Consider the following 17,354-nt stretch of genomic DNA (forward strand, 5'->3'; position numbering starts at 1 on the left):
TTTACTCGGGTATCTTCGTTGAGTACCCTTCATACAGCATCCGCACTTGAATCCATACTGCATTTACAATCTTCCAAACTTCATTCTGAGCTTATTCTCGTGGATATTCCGGCTCCAGAATGGCGACACTGGCAATCAGATTGAACGAGTTGGCTGCAGCGAATGGTCAGGGTCTGTTAGAGTGCGTTTACCAGATATCCTATTGCCTCTACGAGTAATCATGTCAATATAGTGACGATGAATATCGGATTCTGCGTCAAGACGCATTTGAACGATATGCTGGACTCGGAGATACAGAAGGTGAAGGTTCTAGCGGAGGCATAGTATTCATTGAGCCTTCCATCACCCAGTCAAATCAGTCAACGAGCTCGATGGCGATGAGCTCTGCGCAGCCTCGACCGAAGAAGCTTAATCGGCGTCCGTCCGAATCAAAGATGAACATTTTCGCTTCAACATCGTCAGACAAGGGCAGAACCCCGACGAGTAATAATGTTATATCCTCATTCATTCGTCGAGCTACGTCTCCGCTGAGGAGCTTCGAGTCCCCACCTGGTCCTAGTATATTCCCCTCCATTTCCAAGAAGAATACCCAAGAGTCCACACTCTCTAGATCGTCCTCGCGAAAGAACCTGAACTCTGGTCATTCCCATTCATATATGCACTCAATCCCAGACCCCCACCTACTATCACCACCGACAAGTCCTACCCGACCTGTACATACCCCTTCTCAACGTACAGCTGCCAAAGGTTCTTCATCCCCCGTGAAATTTTCTTCCAGTTCCTTCAAATCGTCTACCCAGACTTCACTATCCGCTATGTCGAACCATGACATCTTCGAAGACGGCGGACTTTTTACCTCTGCCGACATCCGGCGTGCAATATCAGATTTGGACGAAGATGCGAAAAATGTGCTTCGGGCATTCGATGAACTAGAGGAAAGCGCGCTCAAGAGAACGAAATCGAAGAACCATTCATCTAGAAGCCATTCAGCCGCACCACCATCTTCATTCAGTCTAAATTTGCTTTCAGCTCCCACAATGCAACATCGTTCGAGGTCAGACTCGGCAGCAACTGCAACCGTAAGTGGACGCTCTTCTGCTTCAGCTGATGATTCGCTGTCCAGGTCGGGTCATCCACGGCTACGTTCGCAGTCTACTACCTCGATTCAGCCTATGACTAGATTGGATCCGCCTCATAAATCTAATTCCAATCTTGGCACTCCCCATTCCACATCTAGCCGAACTCCCACACTCCACCGGAAAGGCTCGGTTTCGTCTCTAGCCTCGTCGATATTCTCATTGAAGGCCAAGGCCTCAATGCCATCCTTACCCTCTTTACCATCCATTCCCAGCATTTCAACGATGCCTAGCATCACTAGATCCCGGAGCGGCAGTGTCGCATCATCTACCACCTCGTCCAATCCGTCCAACTCTGTCTTTTCGAGCTCGGGGAAAAGCGTCGAAGGAATGCCGTCGATGTCTACTGAATGGAGCTCGTTTGGACAGGGAAGATCGAGTACCTCTACGGGTGCTAGCAGTATTCATACTACCACCAGTACTTCGAGTACTGGGAGAACGAGCCTCAGCAGTGGACACGGACATGCATCTTCCGTAACAGCAGCTCCTCCCGTTCATCGCTCTCGCTCCACCTCCGAATTCAGCTCTTCGAATTCTTCTGTCCAATTCCGAGGGAACTCGACTAGCTCGGGTCGTGCAGGACCGTCTGGACATAGTAAATATCGCTCAGGAGAGCGAGAGCGAGGCCGAACTAAGGGGGATCAGGATGGATTGGATGACCTGGATGAATTAGACGAATTGGGTGAAATTCACCAGATACAGCAACGAAAACGGGATGTGATTGGGAGGTATGATGCTCGGAGGGAGTATCTCAAGGCTAGGCTGAGAGGAGCTGAATTGCATGAGAAGGTTGTCAAAGGACGATGAACATGAAATGAGAGTTGGGAAGAGAGGAATATTTCTTATGGTGGTGGGATGGACACGCATATATTTCGTATGTACTTAAGTTATGTAGAACCCTAGCAAGTGTAGTAGTGTGATGATAATGTACCATTTACAAGGCCATTTATACACGCCAGAGAATTTTTTGGAAGGAGAGGGGGGGCAGAAGATGCTGTTAGCTCCTATGTAGTATTTGCGGGAGTGGAAGAGCCCGGGAATGACTGCTCCGACTATGGTGACTACTACCCGAAAAAGCCCAAAATTTGGGTGCGGAGCAAGACAATATCTGGGACATTTATCTTTCCTTGCTACTATGATCTTGCAAAAGCATGTGTAACTGTTGACAGGGGCTAGCTAGCCTTAAGCCTAAGCCGGGGTAGCTCGGAAGGCCTTTGGCTTCACTCAACAACTTTGCGGCCAATTTTTCTAAGTACCGGAAGGGGCAACCAAAGCGTCGAACTTCTCTGAGCTTGTACAATAGCTGCACGAAATGCGTGTAGTGCAGAACGACGCGATAAAGTTCTCCAAAAATGACGAAGAGAAAACAGGGCTCACTCAAAAGGGTTGGGAGTAGAAGAGTGAACGGGGAAAGGTAGTCAATTCCATGGCCTTCAGGTTTGGGCAGCGTTCGAGCAAATGGGTGCAGCCAATGCGTACCTTATATAGTCACTGGAAAGATATATATTTTAAGGCTCGATAACCTCATGCAGCCATAGTAATTGCTCTGGTGGTTCTAGATATTCCTGTTGCAGCCCTTGGCCCATAGCTTGCACAAGTAACTGTGGAAACAGGTGTGAACGCACTTGAGCAATAAACTTGATATAGTAAATTTCGAGCTAGGCAGTGTAGAAGGTACCACAGATACGCGGCATAGGGAACATATCACCAAATTTCTGATATTGTTTGTTCTCCCAATTCTCAAAATCCAACGACACGTCTTCAGTAACTCCCAGGCGTGCAAGGATATTAAAGATGGATGCACACCAGTGACGGCAGCCCCTTCCTTGGTCATCGAAACTGACCAGTGAAATATTAGTTCGACAGAGTTCGACTTAATCTTTGTTATTTGCACATCAAATGACTTACTCATATTGATTGACTTTGAAGTCATTGAACAGTTGCATGCAAAGAACCCCAGCCGTATCATTGCGAAGAACAGGGACCTTGAACAAGTCGGTGTCTCTTGTGTTGGAATCAATGGACACCTTCTTCCACTCTAAAACGAGGTTTGTGCGCATTGGGTGAACAGGATCCGTATACGACGGGGTGGGGTCGAATCGAACAGAGGATTCATTACTGGTAACGAGAGAGAGGCAGAAATGGAAGTTTTTGCCCTCGTTCGTAGGTGTGCCAGTAACAACCACAGAAGTGATTATCGCATCGAATAGATCAGGATTGTGGCGCAAATCATGATTCAAGAAGACGTTATGTGGAAAGGCGTAGGAGCTGTATCAGATAAGTCGACTCGGAGGTTAGTAAGAATGTTCGTTAGCATTGAACTCTGTGAAAAACCTACGACATGGACCACACAAATTCTTCGGTTGGGCGAGGACTGATGAGGGTCACTCGTAACCTCTTTGTGTTCATTTATTTGTCCAATTTGCCCCGAAGAAGGGCAAAGGCCGCAACGCCTGATGCATGATGTATAAAGTAAATGATAACATACCTTCAAAATTTGTGGGCGGGACCGGTCTCCGATCAATATATTTCAGCTCTGTCGGTACCGATTGATGGGCAGTGTATAAGAACTTTAGTGGGTCCTTCCTGTAAATCCACATCCAACTGCTGCCACTAGAAGAATTCGAGCGGCCCATGTCGTACGCTCTCCAGAGATTGATATGTATTCAAGGCTACATGCTAACCTCAACTTATAATCTAGCACCTACACCTTTCCAAAAAACGTCTTCTTAAGCCATGATTTACGCCACAATCCTGATCTATTCGATGCGATAATTACTTCTGTGGTCGTTTCTGGCACACCTACGAACGACGGAAAAACCTTCCATTTCTGCCTCTCTCTCGTTACCAGTAATGAATCCTCTGCCATTCGATTCGACCCCACCCCGTCGTATACGGATCCTGTTCACCCAATGCGCACAAACCTCGTTTTAGAGTGGAAGAAGGTGTCCATTGATTCCAACACAAGAGACACCGACTTGTTCAAGGTCCCTGTTCTTCGCAATGATACGGCTGGGGTTCTTTGCATGCAACTGTTCAATGACTTCAAAGTCAATCAATATGAGTCAGTCATTTGATGCGCAAATAACAAAGATCAAGTCGAACTAATATTGCACTGTTCAGTTTTGATGACCAAGGAAGGGGCTGCCGTCACTGGTGTGCAGCCATCTTTGATATCCTTGCAAGCCTGGGAATTACCGAAGACGTGTCGTTGGATTTTGAGAATTGGGAGAACAAACAGTATGAGAAATTTGGTGATATGTTCCATATGCCGCGTAGTTGTGGTACCTTCTACACTGTCTGACTCGGAATTCACGAGTAAGTCTTGATACCAAATTTATAGTGCAAGTACGTTTCCACATTTACTCGTGCAAACGCGCCAAGCAAGGGGTCAAACGCCGCAACAGGAACATCTACTCAGTGTAGAACCATCAGAGCAATCACCATGGCTGCATGAGGTTTTTAAATGTACATATATCTTCCAAGTGAGTATATAAAGTACGTGTTGGTTGCACCAATTTCCTCAAACGCTGCCCAAACCTGAAGGCCATGAAATTGATTACCTTTCCCTTTTCACTCTTTTTACTCCCAACTCTTATGAGTGAGCCTTGTTTTTTCTTTGTCATTTCTGGAAAATTTTCTCAAGTTGTTCTGCACTCGCATTTCTTTCAGCTATTGTACAAGCTCAAAACAGTTTGACCCTTTGGTTGCCCCTTCCCCCAGATGATGGTTCAGGTGAAACAGATTCATTGACCATACCAAGTCCGACTGCATGGGTTGATCCCCTTGGTACTGCTTCCGATGGTAGTGAGACAACTTTCCTTTATAACGAGGTTGACAATGGAGACGCTGCACTCTTTGGTGACGTTCAAACAGGAACCGAGGTGGTCACAACCTGTGCGTTCAAAAGTGGTTATGCTATTCTAGTTATTTTGACAACCTTCATTTTCTTGAAAAGCTTTCACTATGATCGCCTCTGCATCGGGATTCAGGATGCCAGACATAGCGTCCATGAGTGCCGAATGTACTCTGGAATCCTCGAATACCGGAGGTTGCGTCTACATAGGCCTGGCGGATGTTGACGGGACATCTCTGGTTACTGTCACAGAAACTGGATTGCCCGTCTCCTTCTATGAAGTCCCTATCTCCGCTGCTACTGGAAGCAGTGTGGATTCTCCGTCTTCTTCTCCTACTACTACTGCTAAAGCTGACAACGGTGCAACATTAAATCAACAAATCAGCCTCCTCGGATCCATTACTGTCGGCTTGCTAGGTACCTGTCTTATCTGGTGATTCAGCAGTCTAATCAGCCAAAATAATGGGACTGAGGAAGGTTGATACTTAGACGCGATGCAAATTGCATTGGAGTTTCTTCGTTTCGGATGTCGAGGTTTATACATAGCCGTGAATACACTCATTTCTAGGAGATTAAATCATAATTGAAGACTTCGACAAGTACTATGGTAGTTACAAATTTTCTAGATATTGGACACCATTGATCATCGGTATTGAGGCACTTCCAATACAACAGTATTACTCTCCAGCAACTTAGGGAAAGATGATAATCCCAAGAAATAGAATGCCTACTTTCAGCGACTTCATGCGTCCGCGCGCAGCTCCCCAGGAGTTTCAAGGCTCAGTATTCAGTAACCAAGCGTTGGTGTATCATAGGCGTGACTTCCACATCAACCATTACCCAAGGTTCTGACTGTCCTTTCCTTGGACTCTTCAACTTCCCAAAAACAGAAGTGATGCTTGGGCGACGGGTGGGAGTCTGTGGACGAGAAATGACGCTTCCAAGTGCAGAACTTTCCGAACTCTCTTCAGCGTTCCTAGAATGTGTCGAGCTGAAAGGCGGGGAATGATCGTTCCGTTGGATATGGCCAGATCCAAAGCTGAAACCGCGTCGCACAGATGCCGTTGGTGACAATTGAGTCCCGCTCATGTCCTCTCTGGAGGGAGTTGACGAGGATGTTGGATTAGCAGCAGCGACGGAAGAGGACATGTGTAACCGCGATCGAGTAAGCAGTGAAGAGGATTTCGAAGTCAATGAAAAGTGTGAGGGTAAGGTGTGGCTTTTCAACTCTGGAGGTCGCATGGGAGTAAGTTGAAATGGTTCTGAAATTTCGGGTCGGCCTGGGCCATAGGATGACGGCTTGGTGAATCCTACAGTGAAAATTTGGGGTATCCATGCAGGATGAGAGTCCCCTGGAAGCAAATCATCCTGCAAGGGTTTCGAAGATAGATTGATTTGATCTTCCTCTCCCAAGTCCACTTCGATATAGTTCGACGTCGAAGTAGTAGTGGTAGAGAAGCGCGAAGGCTAATTGATATATTCAATGAGGCAATGATGGGAGAAATAATCAATATCCTACCAAGTGGGGTTCGCAGTCGGGGTGTTCAGAATTATGATAGTGAGAAGTAGAGAGACATGTATTGTAGTTCCCTTCTTGAACCCAGTTTGACTTGCCATCCTGTCCTCTCTCGTCTTGAGAGGAATATTCCTGCCCAATGAGCTGTTTTCCAGAAAATGTTGACATGCCATGATCTGGATCCCAAATAGCAGCGAATGTCAGAGTTGATTGAGGCGTTGGATTGGTTACGGGTCGTAACTGGGACGTGTATACAACACATGCACTGTCCTGTGAGTATATAGAACCCTTCATCGTGGTTGGAATGAGGTTGAGAAGTGCATATCGAAATGAAAAACCGCCGCACCTGATCTGATACCTCAGAAAGCGGGGGAAGATAGGTGCGATCTTCGCGATAATGCGTCTTCTGAAAGTAGCCTATGAGAAGGCATTAAACCTTGCATACACGAGGAGTCCGATGTGCAAAATATACACACTTCTTCCCCCCGTAAACACGTCGTCCAGTGCGACGGTCTCGGCACTTTCCTTCGAACTGAACACAAACGTCTCAGCATCTTCTGGAGTCACAGGAGAGCATGTTGCGGGTATCGATGACGCTAAGCTATCTGGTGAAGGCAGTCCGAATGTGTTCTACAAGGGACAGAGCAAATTATTCGTATTTCAGGCAGGAAGAGCGACTCATGTCGACTTACTGCATTTTTTTCGTATGAGGTGCGCAGCTTAAGAGCCGGACGCGCGTTTCTTCGTGTCATGATATTTCGTAGATGTTTGAACGAGTTTGAACAAAGAGACGAATCGCTAGAGCCATACAAGCGCGTTAGCCCTGGTCAGACACGATTGATTATCGATAAACACACCCAAGAAAGTCGAAAATGGTCTGAGCAAGTGTACTCCTTGACCTGCAGGAGCGGAGAGAACGAAAGAAAGATGTGGAAGTATGTAAGTGAAATTCCGGCAAGCTATTTTACCAGTTCCTGCTTTTCTCAAGGTCGCAGTGCGGTTGTCATGCATCATATGGCAAGATGGCAAGGTGCCGAGCTATTGATAAATGAAGACGCGTTATGATTTGTTGGCAACGCGTCGTGACCTGTCGTGACGCGCTGGATTTACGGTGTGAGCATATAAGATAAGAGTCTAGTCTTTCGAGGGTTTCCAAACTAGGCAAGGATTCTTCAACGCCCTGCAAGTAATGGCGATCCAAACTATCAGAACCTCATGGCTGAAATTCTTCCCACTCAGCTCAGTGGAAGTTGTTTGTTCCCCCCTACACACTTCTTCCTGAACCCAAACTTCAGGTACCTTAGTATGTACTGATATTTTTACATATGTTCTCCACGTTCCCTGAACCAATCATACCGTAGTACAACATCTATTAGTACAAGTACCCGTCTCCAAGGACAGAATGACAGCAAAGGCAAAAAATGAAGGTGGCCGTTGAGTAAGGAAAGGGAAAGGCAAGACCTGCAAGCTCGACCAATGAAAGTGCGCAGCTACGTCCGACTCCTACACGAACCGCTGTCTTAATTCGTGACTGACTTCAATACAAATCCACTGATCGCTCTCTACAGGTTTCTCTTTTGATCTCTGACAAACCAATTTTGCAAAAGATTTCCTTTGTCGAATCTGAGTTGAATGTTTTTCCTGAGCGTTCCGTGGCGGGAGGGATACCTCATGGCTGAATACCTCCCGTTTGAGTACTTCGGAGGGTGGTGCGGGCATATCAGCCGGACGGGGTTTTGTGAGACGTCTCTTGAGGTGAGGGCGTTGGTCCATGGAGGTATATCCCAGATAGGATGGTATCACTGGGGCTTCTACGGTAGACCAAATTGACGACGCGTCATCACCTTCAATGGAGACAAAGTCCGACGTTTTGGTGGTAGACGCGACTGAGTGCGCGTCTGTAGGATGAATATCACACTGTACAGATGATTAGTCCTATTCTAGAGCTTCAGGACATCAAGTTCGTACCCTCGAAGATGGTTTAGCTAAAATTTGATGCTGTCGAGGAGCAATCTCCACCTCAAAAAACCCTTCGTCTGTGACTGCATCGTCTACGATATCCTTGCTTTCAACCTTTCGTAAGTACTCCTTCGCGAAAGATGTGCGGGGATCGAATTCGAACTGGCCATCCAGGTTATCCAAACATGAGTAGTATCGATTGTTTCGGTGTGCTTGGCCCATTAATGAACCACGTAAATATACATCTAAACCTTCCAACGTCGACGAAGTTTGGGTGCGCCCCCAAATCATACGCTTTTCTGAATCGGAAGTGGGAGGCGGGTGATTTTCCGTAAGGACAGAACCCATGTTGTCCCGAAAGTATAACATCGTGGAGGATTTGTCAGATAGAGGCATTGTGGATTGGCCTACAGAAAAAGCTTGGGAACATGCATCGGATGGTGAAAGTGGTGACCCTAGCAGGAGTTCTTCGGTGCGAGAATCTTCAAGAAGCTCTCCGCCTGAAAACACCACGAGGTCATCGGAATCCCAAACGACCGCGAATTTCAGAGCAGTCTTTGGAGGAATAACATCAGACCAGCGGTGTTCACTGGGAGTCGTCGGAGTCGAGGTTGTGTTGGATTGATAGCGCTGCAAAAAAACGAGTTCTAGTTTGGTCTCTATCATAGAACAAAGAAACTTGAACGCACTCCTTCAGAAAACGAGCAGGTCGACGAGCAGGAAGATATAGACATTCTATGAACCGCGTAAGCTTCCCAATGAAGCCCAAGTCTAGAAAGCGTCCTAAAAGATAAAGAGAGTAATATGCTAATGAGTGTCAGCGTTGGATCTATATTTCACTGTCACTGAGAACGTACGAAACTTGACACCAAAGATCAGTTAGTTTGCGGGACAGGTTATATAGATCGTAAAGACACAGAAAAATCGATTTTGAGGTGCCCAGGAAAGGAAAAAAACGAAGGAGATTTCCGTCAAGGAACATTGCGTGTGTGAAAGTTCAACGATATGTGTTTATTTGCGACGTCATTCGAATGTGTTCCCTCAATGATGAACCACATTCAAGGCATTCATTATTCAGACTATTTGAGGTTACTCTCGATATTTCAGATGATCAGATGGTTGCAAGTGGTAGCAGAACGGCCAAAGCTTGTCCGAGATAAGGGTAGAAAGGGAAACCATAATACCTCCGGATATATATCCCCAATCATCTCTCAGCCGCTGTCCAGCATAACTTCAAATTTGTCTGATGCAGTCAATTTTCAGGTAAGGAGAAGGGGGTGGAGGAGGAGGAGAAGGAGGTTCGGGCGCGAATTTCCCACAGCTCGAGTGCTTGGGCGCTTATTATTATTCACGCGGGTCAAAGAGTTTCAATGGTCTCCGATGTCGAAACTATTTTAATTGCTTCTTCCACAACCATACCAAGAGACGGGTTGATGAAAGGGATGTCACTCACTGCAATATACTTCAACTTGGAAGATATGCACTCCGAGTTCATCTGTCACGAGTCACGTCGAAGTTCAACTTAAAGTTGAGCTACAGTCGGGGACAATCAAATGTTAGCGTAGGATTAGGCTCAGTTGATATAAAGGCAACTGTGTATTGTTTCGGTACCTGTTAGCGTAGGATTAGGCTAACGGGTATCATCAGTAGGTGCGGGTATCCTAATTGTTAGTGAGCTCACCTCAGTTGATATAAAGGCAACTGAGGGAGCTCGTGTACGTCCGTCTGCGTGATCTACCTACAACTGTACAGTATATAGTAATCATGATCAGCGTATACGGATTAGGAACGGTAATGGTCAATGTATGTACGTACTGGATGTGCGGAGTACTCCCCAACACCCCCCCTACTCCATACGATCCAGTCCAAGGAGTGAAACAAATTTTGAGTGGGTTGTGCCGTTGAGTGCCTTCGTAAATATGTCAGCAACATTTTCCCCTGATCGGACCCGCTTAATGTGGACCTCGCCACTGGAGACTTTTTCACGCACGTAGTGGTGTCGCATGGCGATGTGCTTCACGAGGGCATGCCGTTTTGGGTTCTCAGTAAGACAGACTGACCCAAAGTTGTCGCCTAGCATAGTGATGGGTCCCTCCTGGGCAAGGTCAACCTCCGACAGGAAGGACATAAGCCAGACTGCCTGCTGGGTCGCACGCGATAGTCCTATATATTCCGACTCTGTGGTGGAAAGTGCTACAGTGGCTTGCCTCTTCGAGCTCCAGGAGATGGGCGCACCTGCCATGAAGAAAACGTATCCCGATGTTGATCGGTAGGTGTCTTGACATCCAGCATGGTCGGAGTCTATGTATGCGTACGGTTTTAGGCCAGTTCCTGGCTCTGAGGATGATCCGTTGGGTGAACGGTAGGTGATAGAGTAATGCAACGTGTTGAGGATGTATCCTGCGACCCATTCGACACACTCCCAGTGGGATCGGCCAGGGTTCAGCTGGTATCTTGCTAGCAGACTCCCTGCGAATGCCAGATCGGCGCGGGTGCATACCTGTCCCCATAGGATTGAGCCAACAATAGCCCTGTAGGGCTTTCCCTCCATAAATTCTCGTTCGTCAACTGGGAGGGGGTCCGGCGATTCGTGGAGCTTGATGCCTGGTGGGAGTGGGGTGTTTCGGCGGCGGACATGCTCGAGTCCAAAATGCTGGAGCATCCTCTGAAAATAAGCTGCCTGTGAGATGGTTATTGCCATGGTCATGGGGTTCTGCCTGATAGTCATTCCTAGTAGTACCTCTGTCTTCACCTCGTTTGCCTCCCATCGCTTCCCAAGGTCCTGTATAGCGCGCATCTTACCTGACGCTGTTGATGACCCACCACACACGTCATCCCCATAGGTACTGGTTATGGTATACTCGGTCCCGACGTGTCTGTATCGTACGCACTGATCCGCTCTCGATGTGGTGTATCCATCTTGAGTATAGCCTGCTGCGAGTGTTTCCTGCCAGTCGTGGCTACCTTGCATCGTGCCGTATATCGATTTCTTCAATTTGCATACTAGGTGCTCAGTACCAGGCTGAATGAACCCATCCGGTTGTTTCATGTAGACATTATGTGTAATGGGGCTGTTGAGGAATGCGGCAGTAAAGTCGACTTGGAAAATGGATAATTTGAGGGTTGCGATGATTGCCAGAACGAGCCGTACCGACTCCATCCGAGCTACACCTCCATATGTTTTGTCGTAGTCTTGTCCCTGGACCTGGGTATAACCTTGAGCGACATATCGTGCCTTTCGTTTCAGAAGGTTCCCAAGTGCATCAAACTTGATTGCATATGTCCACCTCCCTCCTGTCAGGTTGGCGTCGGGTGGTAGTGGTACAAGATCCCAGCAGTTCTTTTCAACCAGTGTCTTGAATTCCCTCTCCATTGGTTCCTGCCAAAGGTCGGGCCGCTTCATCGCCTGTTTGAATGACTGCGGGACCCATAGCTCCCCGGATGTTGCTGCGAATGCGTAGGGGTGATTCACGATCAGGGCTAGAGGTTCCTCCTTCTCCTCAGAGTCTGTTGTCCACGCGTCTCCTAGGTCTAGTGCCCTCTTTTCGCGTTCCTCGTATTCCTTGCTCTCGAGGTATCTCCGAGACGGTATGTGCCCTCTGTCACTGCGCCGTGTCGGCTCCGGCTGTGGTGGTTCTGGTCCCCGTTCAGTTGGTTCCATGTGTTCGGGTACTTGAATTGACTCGTTATGTTGAATAGGATCAATTGCTTCCGCTAGTTGATCCCCATGATTACTATCACCGGCGGTAATTGCGGGGAGGTGGTTGTCTTCTTTTCCCAGCTCTTGCATCGACTCGAGTTTCCCGGTTTCCCCCATCATTTCTCCATTCTGTTCATCCTCTACCTCCTCTACCTCGCGCGTTCTGTGTGCTCTACCTTTCTCAAATGTCACATCATGGGATTCCTCCACCTTCTTTGTCTCCGGTACCCATATCCTGTACCCTCGCCTGCCCATATACCCCAGCAATTTTCCTTTCACTGCTTGCCGTCCTATCTTCCCGTCGGTTCTTCTCCTTGGGAGGGTCGCCCAGCAGTCGCAGCCAAAAGGTCGGAGGTGGGAGACGTCCTGCCGTTTCTGAGTCCATGCCTCAATTGGGACGATGTCGGGAAATCTTGCAGAGGGCACAAAGTTGTCGGTGTAGATGAATGTGGCTGATGCTTCTCCCCAAAACGAATATGGGAGTCCTGCATCTTCCAGTAGGGTGCGTGTCCCCTCCATGACTGTTCGAAACGACCTTTCCGCTACTCTGTTTGCTGCCGATGAATCATGCGGAACCTTTTCAATGATTATCCCATGCTCTTTACAGTATGCATCCACGAGCCCGTTGTTAAGCTCGCTTCCACCATCTATTCGGATGATCTTCAGAACCTTCCCTGTTTGCTTCTCCGCCATAACTCGATACTCATGTAGTGCTTTCACTCCTGTCTCTTTTCGCTTGTTATTCAGGTAGTACAGGACACGTAGGGATGACCTCCCATCGGTACACAGCATGAGGTAGCTCGCCCCTCCACGGGTTTGCGTTCTCGCTGGTCCGAACAGGTCTAGGTGTACCCTCTCGAGTATCTCCGACTCATGCGTGAGTACTTCGTCGAATGGGTGTTTTGTTGCCTTGCCGTATAGGCAATCCTCGCACATTCCTTGGACCTCACGTTTGGTGATATTCAAGCCGTCCACCAGCCTTCGGTTCGACATGCGTAGTATCCGGCGTACCGCGATATGTCCCAGTCTCCTGTGCCAGGTGTGTATATCTGTAGGTCGGTCTCGCGCTCGGGAGTAGTTTACCGTTGTGTTTCCTGATTCTAGTATCTCGACCTCATACATTTTGCTGCGCCCATACCCTTCGAAAATGGTTTCACCGTTCGACGTCTTTACTGTCATTATACCTAGCCCCCACTCGCCTCTCATTCCTCGGCTGTCAAGTGTTGATAGCGAGATTAGGTTATGGCCGAAGGATGGTGTATGTTTCACGTCCCGGAGTCGGATTACTCTCTCCTTTTGCCGGACCCGCGTGATGAACTGCACTGTTCCTACTCCAAGTATCTCAAACTTCCCAGCCTCTCCGGATATTGCGCTACTACCAGCTTGGCCCTGTACCTCAGTATATTCTATGAAGTCTGACTTCTGCACCCAGCAATGTTCAGATGCACCTGAATCAATGAAGGTTCGGATCGTGGGTACGGGGGTTGAATATAGGTGGGTATTGCCATGGCACACGGTACAGTCTCCTTTTGCTACAGGCGTACAACTAGTTAAGTCACTATCTACGTCCCGTTCCCTTGTTTCCCGCTGACCCTTACCCCCTAGAATGGGATTATTCTGTCTATTTGCAGGGTCAGTGGTCAACTCGGTCTTCTGGACGGATTTGGACCTACTCGGTTCGTAGTTGGTTTTGGCAGACATGACATACGTGGCCATGGGTGAGGAGACGTCTGCGTCATCTGGCTTCGCTGTGTTCGCATTCGCGTTTGTTCGTGTGGTATTTGGCTGGTTCTGCTTCGGCCACTGTCCCTCCATCCCTCCTCTCTTAGCCCAACACTTCCTGGCTATGTGGCCAGGCTTGCTGCAGTTGTGGCATATGATAGCCACTTTGCTGCCTGAGCGGGCGGGGTTCATTTGGTTGGGTGTTGGGGTGTGTGAATGGGCTGCCATAAGCGCTTTGACACGTTTCGTGTCTCGTTCCTCTTCCCTCCGTTCTTCCTCTTTCTCATACCACAATGTGTGTAGGTACGTGAATGTGTCGGCGCTGGACGTTCCCGGGACGCTTTGGACGTCTTGCCTCCATTCCTGTGGCATGGAAGATATGACTATCCGGCGGAACTGAGCATCTGTCGCGGTTCCCCCGAGGTCATGGACCTTCTTGAGGAGATTGCGCATCTTCCTCTCGTGGTCCTCCATCGTCGCTTCTGGTGGGTCGAACTTCTCATTACGGAGGTTAGTATCTGCAAGGTGGATCCTTTGTTCGTCTCTTTTCTCAAATCGTTTGATGAGTGCTTGCCAGATCTCGTGCGCCCTTTTTGTTTCGTCTACGCCGAGTCCAACAGGGTCTGTGATGTTAGACACAATGGCCTCCGCAACAAGCCTGTCGCGTGCTTCCCATTCCTCTAGGCACGGTGTTGGGCTAAATAGTGGCGTAGGCGGAAGTGTTGACGGGTATATCGGTCCCAGGTAAGCATTTGGTTTTGGGATGGTGCCATCGATGTAACCGGTCAGTCCCTTCAACTGCACTGCGAACAGAATTTCGCGCTTGTAAGGCCTCCAGCTTTCCTCGCCAACGAGCTGTTTCTCGTCCGGGAGTCTTGGTATGTTCGGGCTGTTTCCGAACGACATTTTACTTTACTGTATTGAGCTGTTTTGATGCTATCAACCTTTTTCGTTCTCAGTTTAGAATACCAGTCTCATAATCTGTTAGCGTAGGATTAGGCTCAGTTGATATAAAGGCAACTGTGTATTGTTTCGGTACCTGTTAGCGTAGGATTAGGCTAACGGGTATCATCAGTAGGTGCGGGTATCCTAATTGTTAGTGAGCTCACCTCAGTTGATATAAAGGCAACTGAGGGAGCTCGTGTACGTCCGTCTGCGTGATCTACCTACAACTGTACAGTATATAGTAATCATGATCAGCGTATACAAAGATCAGCGTATACGGATTAGGAACGGTAATGGTCAATGTATGTACGTACTGGATGTGCGGAGTACTCCCCAACATCAAAGTCGACAAAAAAAATGAGCGAGTTTTCCCAGGCTCAGATTATAGTAGAAATCATTCTATTCTACTTTGCAAGTATTCTGGCACAAAAAGGAAGAGGTTTCAACGAGCCGATCTCCGAAAAAGGCAAGTTTGGGTTGCAGACCTCGAAAAATTGGCCGTACCCTAAAATCTCGTGGGAAAAACTTCGGAGGTGTGTTTTTGGACGTATTTGGCCTTCCTGAGTACAAATCCATCATCAGTTTTATCGAGAAAACTCACCCTCATGTGCCACAACAGCTTTGATGAAGTTTCCCATCTGCCAAAAGGGTGGGAAAGCTTCACATGCTCTGTCATGTGATGCTTGCAGCAGCTCGGACATACAGAGGGAAATGAAGTGGGTAGAATTTAACAGAAATTCTAATCAATTGTTCCCTTGTTATACCTTTCAGTGACCTCCATAGTGCTCAGATATGAAATGAAGTAGCTTATAGTCAACTTTTACCTCAGAAGTTTTTGAAAATCAGTGGAAATCCTTGTCAAAAGGGGTCTAAAGATGCGTTGAAAACTGCCAAAAAATTGGCCGTACCTAAAACGTCGTGGGAAAAACTTCGGAGGTGCGTTTTTAGACGTATTTCATCGTTCTGAATCTGAATCTGCCATCAGTTTTCTGCAAAAAACTCTCGTTCGGCCGCTATCGGCTGATTACAGACTTGTCGGGTTTGATTGTCCCCGACTGTAAGTAGCTAAGTGCAGCATGTATGCATTCTGGTTCGAACTGACGTGCGTTTATAGGCTAGTACACAAGAATATGGATGTACATATTATATATCATATACATTACTCCGTCCATGAGATACATAAGATAGGATACACGGCGGATAAGGTCCAAATTAGGGTACGCATTATCATCCATAATGAAGCGCTAAAGCAAGAAGCTGCGCCCAGGTTGAGCATCCAGTTTACTCAAGTAACCACAATGGTTGTATTAAATGTTTGAAGGTAGGGAAACAGCAATGCCTGAAGGTATAACATGCTCATCAGAAGATATATTCTCAATCCAAGTAGTCGTACGCACCCCAACTAAATCAAAGAGTGCAACACCCAATTGTGATTGTCCTGTCTCAAAGTCAGACGGAACGGTGAGAGTGAAATTTTCGTGAGGTGGTAGCTCCGCAGTTCCAGGCTCAGTCGTGAATTGAGGGTTAAACGGCCCACTGTACAATATCGTTCCTAGTTCTTCAGCGGGGCCCAGGCAAGTGCTGCTATATTCATGACAATTCAGTAAAGCGATGACAATGGCTATGTTTTTCCAGCTGCTGTTAGAATCCTGTCGAACGTTCGATGTATTATAGTAAGCTCAACTCGCTCATAACAAAAACGGAAGTATACTCACGCCTTGAGCGATCGTGACATTGAAGCTCGAGCCAGCAGGGACCTCGGTCATATCTGCAGGAGTATAGATGTATGCGTTCTGAGCATGGACGACGGAGGTGGCAAGAGCAAGAAACGGCAAGAGGGAGAAGATAAATCGCATCTTTTCTAAGGCTGTTGGAGGAATGTGTTGCGTGTAGGAGTGTTGTTCTGATATTATGCAAATGGGAAGAGAACCAGCTTATATATGCCAGATGTCGGCCTTCGCAGACCATGGCCTACAGCCTCAAGACCTCCGATCTATACGGGAGACAGAAACCGGGGTGGGAAACAAGTGCTACGGAGCTACTTGTAGGCTCTGGTAGCAATAGCTTATAGCACACCGGAGCGTTTCATGTATACGTCAATGCTTTAGTCCAGGCGAGATGGAACTAATGCTTGATTGTTCCTGCTCCGTCCCACTGAGCGACTCGGGATCCCAGCCAAATAGCATGTAAGTAGAATAGGGAGCCAGACCCTCCTAGGAGCATCGACACAGATCGTTCCGATTCCAGAAGGTCGAATGGGTACAAAGGGGCATCGACATTTACTTGTTTGTATTCCTGGTTTCCTTTTGGCCAACATACTCAGAAGCATTTACAATATTCAGTTTCTGTCCATCGTGATAGCAAAAGAACAAACAAAGAAACGGATGAAAGTCACAGTTGTGAATGATGAATATTCGAATGAGCCCATGCAAATTATTCATTTATGGAATTCCGAAGTGGGGGTCTGGAAATACGAAAAGAAAATTGAGAAAGGAAAAGTTCGTGGAACTAGTAGGGAAA

The 17,354-nt window shown here is 47.5% G+C and overlaps 7 protein-coding genes across 7 annotated transcripts; 3 read left to right on the top strand and 4 right to left on the bottom strand.

Annotated features, from left to right (window-relative positions):
* Window positions 1–119: 119 nt before the first annotated feature.
* On the top strand, window positions 120–1,943 carry C8R40DRAFT_1168543 (uncharacterized protein; the record flags this gene model as incomplete). The annotated part of the gene is made up of 2 exons (XM_046231203.1): window positions 120–181; window positions 233–1,943. The coding sequence occupies 2 exons, from the start codon at window positions 120–122 to the stop codon at window positions 1,941–1,943; spliced, it is 1,773 nt and encodes a 590-aa protein (XP_046088303.1).
* Window positions 1,944–2,794: 851 nt separating this feature from the next.
* Window positions 2,795–3,545, bottom strand: C8R40DRAFT_1168544 (uncharacterized protein; the record flags this gene model as incomplete). The annotated part of the gene is made up of 3 exons (XM_046231204.1): window positions 2,795–2,975; window positions 3,045–3,404; window positions 3,475–3,545. 3 exons carry the CDS (start codon window positions 3,543–3,545, stop codon window positions 2,795–2,797), a joined length of 612 nt encoding a protein of 203 aa, XP_046088304.1.
* Window positions 3,546–3,770: 225 nt separating this feature from the next.
* Window positions 3,771–4,705, top strand: C8R40DRAFT_1095246 (uncharacterized protein; the record flags this gene model as incomplete). Its single annotated transcript, XM_046227695.1, has 5 exons — window positions 3,771–3,775; window positions 3,838–4,200; window positions 4,260–4,454; window positions 4,521–4,621; window positions 4,683–4,705. 3 exons carry the CDS (start codon window positions 3,771–3,773, stop codon window positions 4,438–4,440), a joined length of 549 nt encoding a protein of 182 aa, XP_046088305.1. The 3' UTR covers window positions 4,441–4,454; window positions 4,521–4,621; window positions 4,683–4,705.
* Window positions 4,575–5,601, top strand: C8R40DRAFT_63165 (uncharacterized protein). Its single transcript, XM_046235708.1, has 3 exons — window positions 4,575–4,737; window positions 4,809–5,033; window positions 5,095–5,601. The coding sequence occupies exons 1-3, from the start codon at window positions 4,686–4,688 to the stop codon at window positions 5,427–5,429; spliced, it is 612 nt and encodes a 203-aa protein (XP_046088306.1). The 5' UTR covers window positions 4,575–4,685; the 3' UTR covers window positions 5,430–5,601.
* A 62-nt stretch (window positions 5,602–5,663) lies between these two features.
* On the bottom strand, window positions 5,664–7,665 carry C8R40DRAFT_63222 (uncharacterized protein). Its single transcript, XM_046235709.1, has 6 exons — window positions 7,366–7,665; window positions 7,201–7,306; window positions 6,985–7,138; window positions 6,855–6,925; window positions 6,512–6,778; window positions 5,664–6,459 (listed from the first exon to the last, which is right to left on the bottom strand). Exons 2-6 carry the CDS (start codon window positions 7,258–7,260, stop codon window positions 5,773–5,775), a joined length of 1,239 nt encoding a protein of 412 aa, XP_046088307.1. The 5' UTR covers window positions 7,261–7,306; window positions 7,366–7,665; the 3' UTR covers window positions 5,664–5,772.
* Window positions 7,666–9,364, bottom strand: C8R40DRAFT_62929 (uncharacterized protein). The gene is made up of 4 exons (XM_046235699.1): window positions 9,330–9,364; window positions 9,157–9,274; window positions 8,477–9,097; window positions 7,666–8,425 (listed from the first exon to the last, which is right to left on the bottom strand). Exons 2-4 carry the CDS (start codon window positions 9,199–9,201, stop codon window positions 8,012–8,014), a joined length of 1,080 nt encoding a protein of 359 aa, XP_046088308.1. The 5' UTR covers window positions 9,202–9,274; window positions 9,330–9,364; the 3' UTR covers window positions 7,666–8,011.
* A 6,755-nt stretch (window positions 9,365–16,119) lies between these two features.
* On the bottom strand, window positions 16,120–16,690 carry C8R40DRAFT_1067950 (uncharacterized protein; the record flags this gene model as incomplete). The annotated part of the gene is made up of 3 exons (XM_046225956.1): window positions 16,120–16,173; window positions 16,232–16,483; window positions 16,550–16,690. 3 exons carry the CDS (start codon window positions 16,688–16,690, stop codon window positions 16,120–16,122), a joined length of 447 nt encoding a protein of 148 aa, XP_046088309.1.
* Window positions 16,691–17,354: the final 664 nt, after the last annotated feature.

The sequence above is a fragment of the Lentinula edodes genome, assembly GCF_021015755.1.
Source record: "Lentinula edodes strain Le(Bin) 0899 ss11 chromosome Unknown C8R40scaffold_10, whole genome shotgun sequence".
NCBI lineage: Eukaryota > Fungi > Basidiomycota > Agaricomycetes > Agaricales > Omphalotaceae > Lentinula > Lentinula edodes.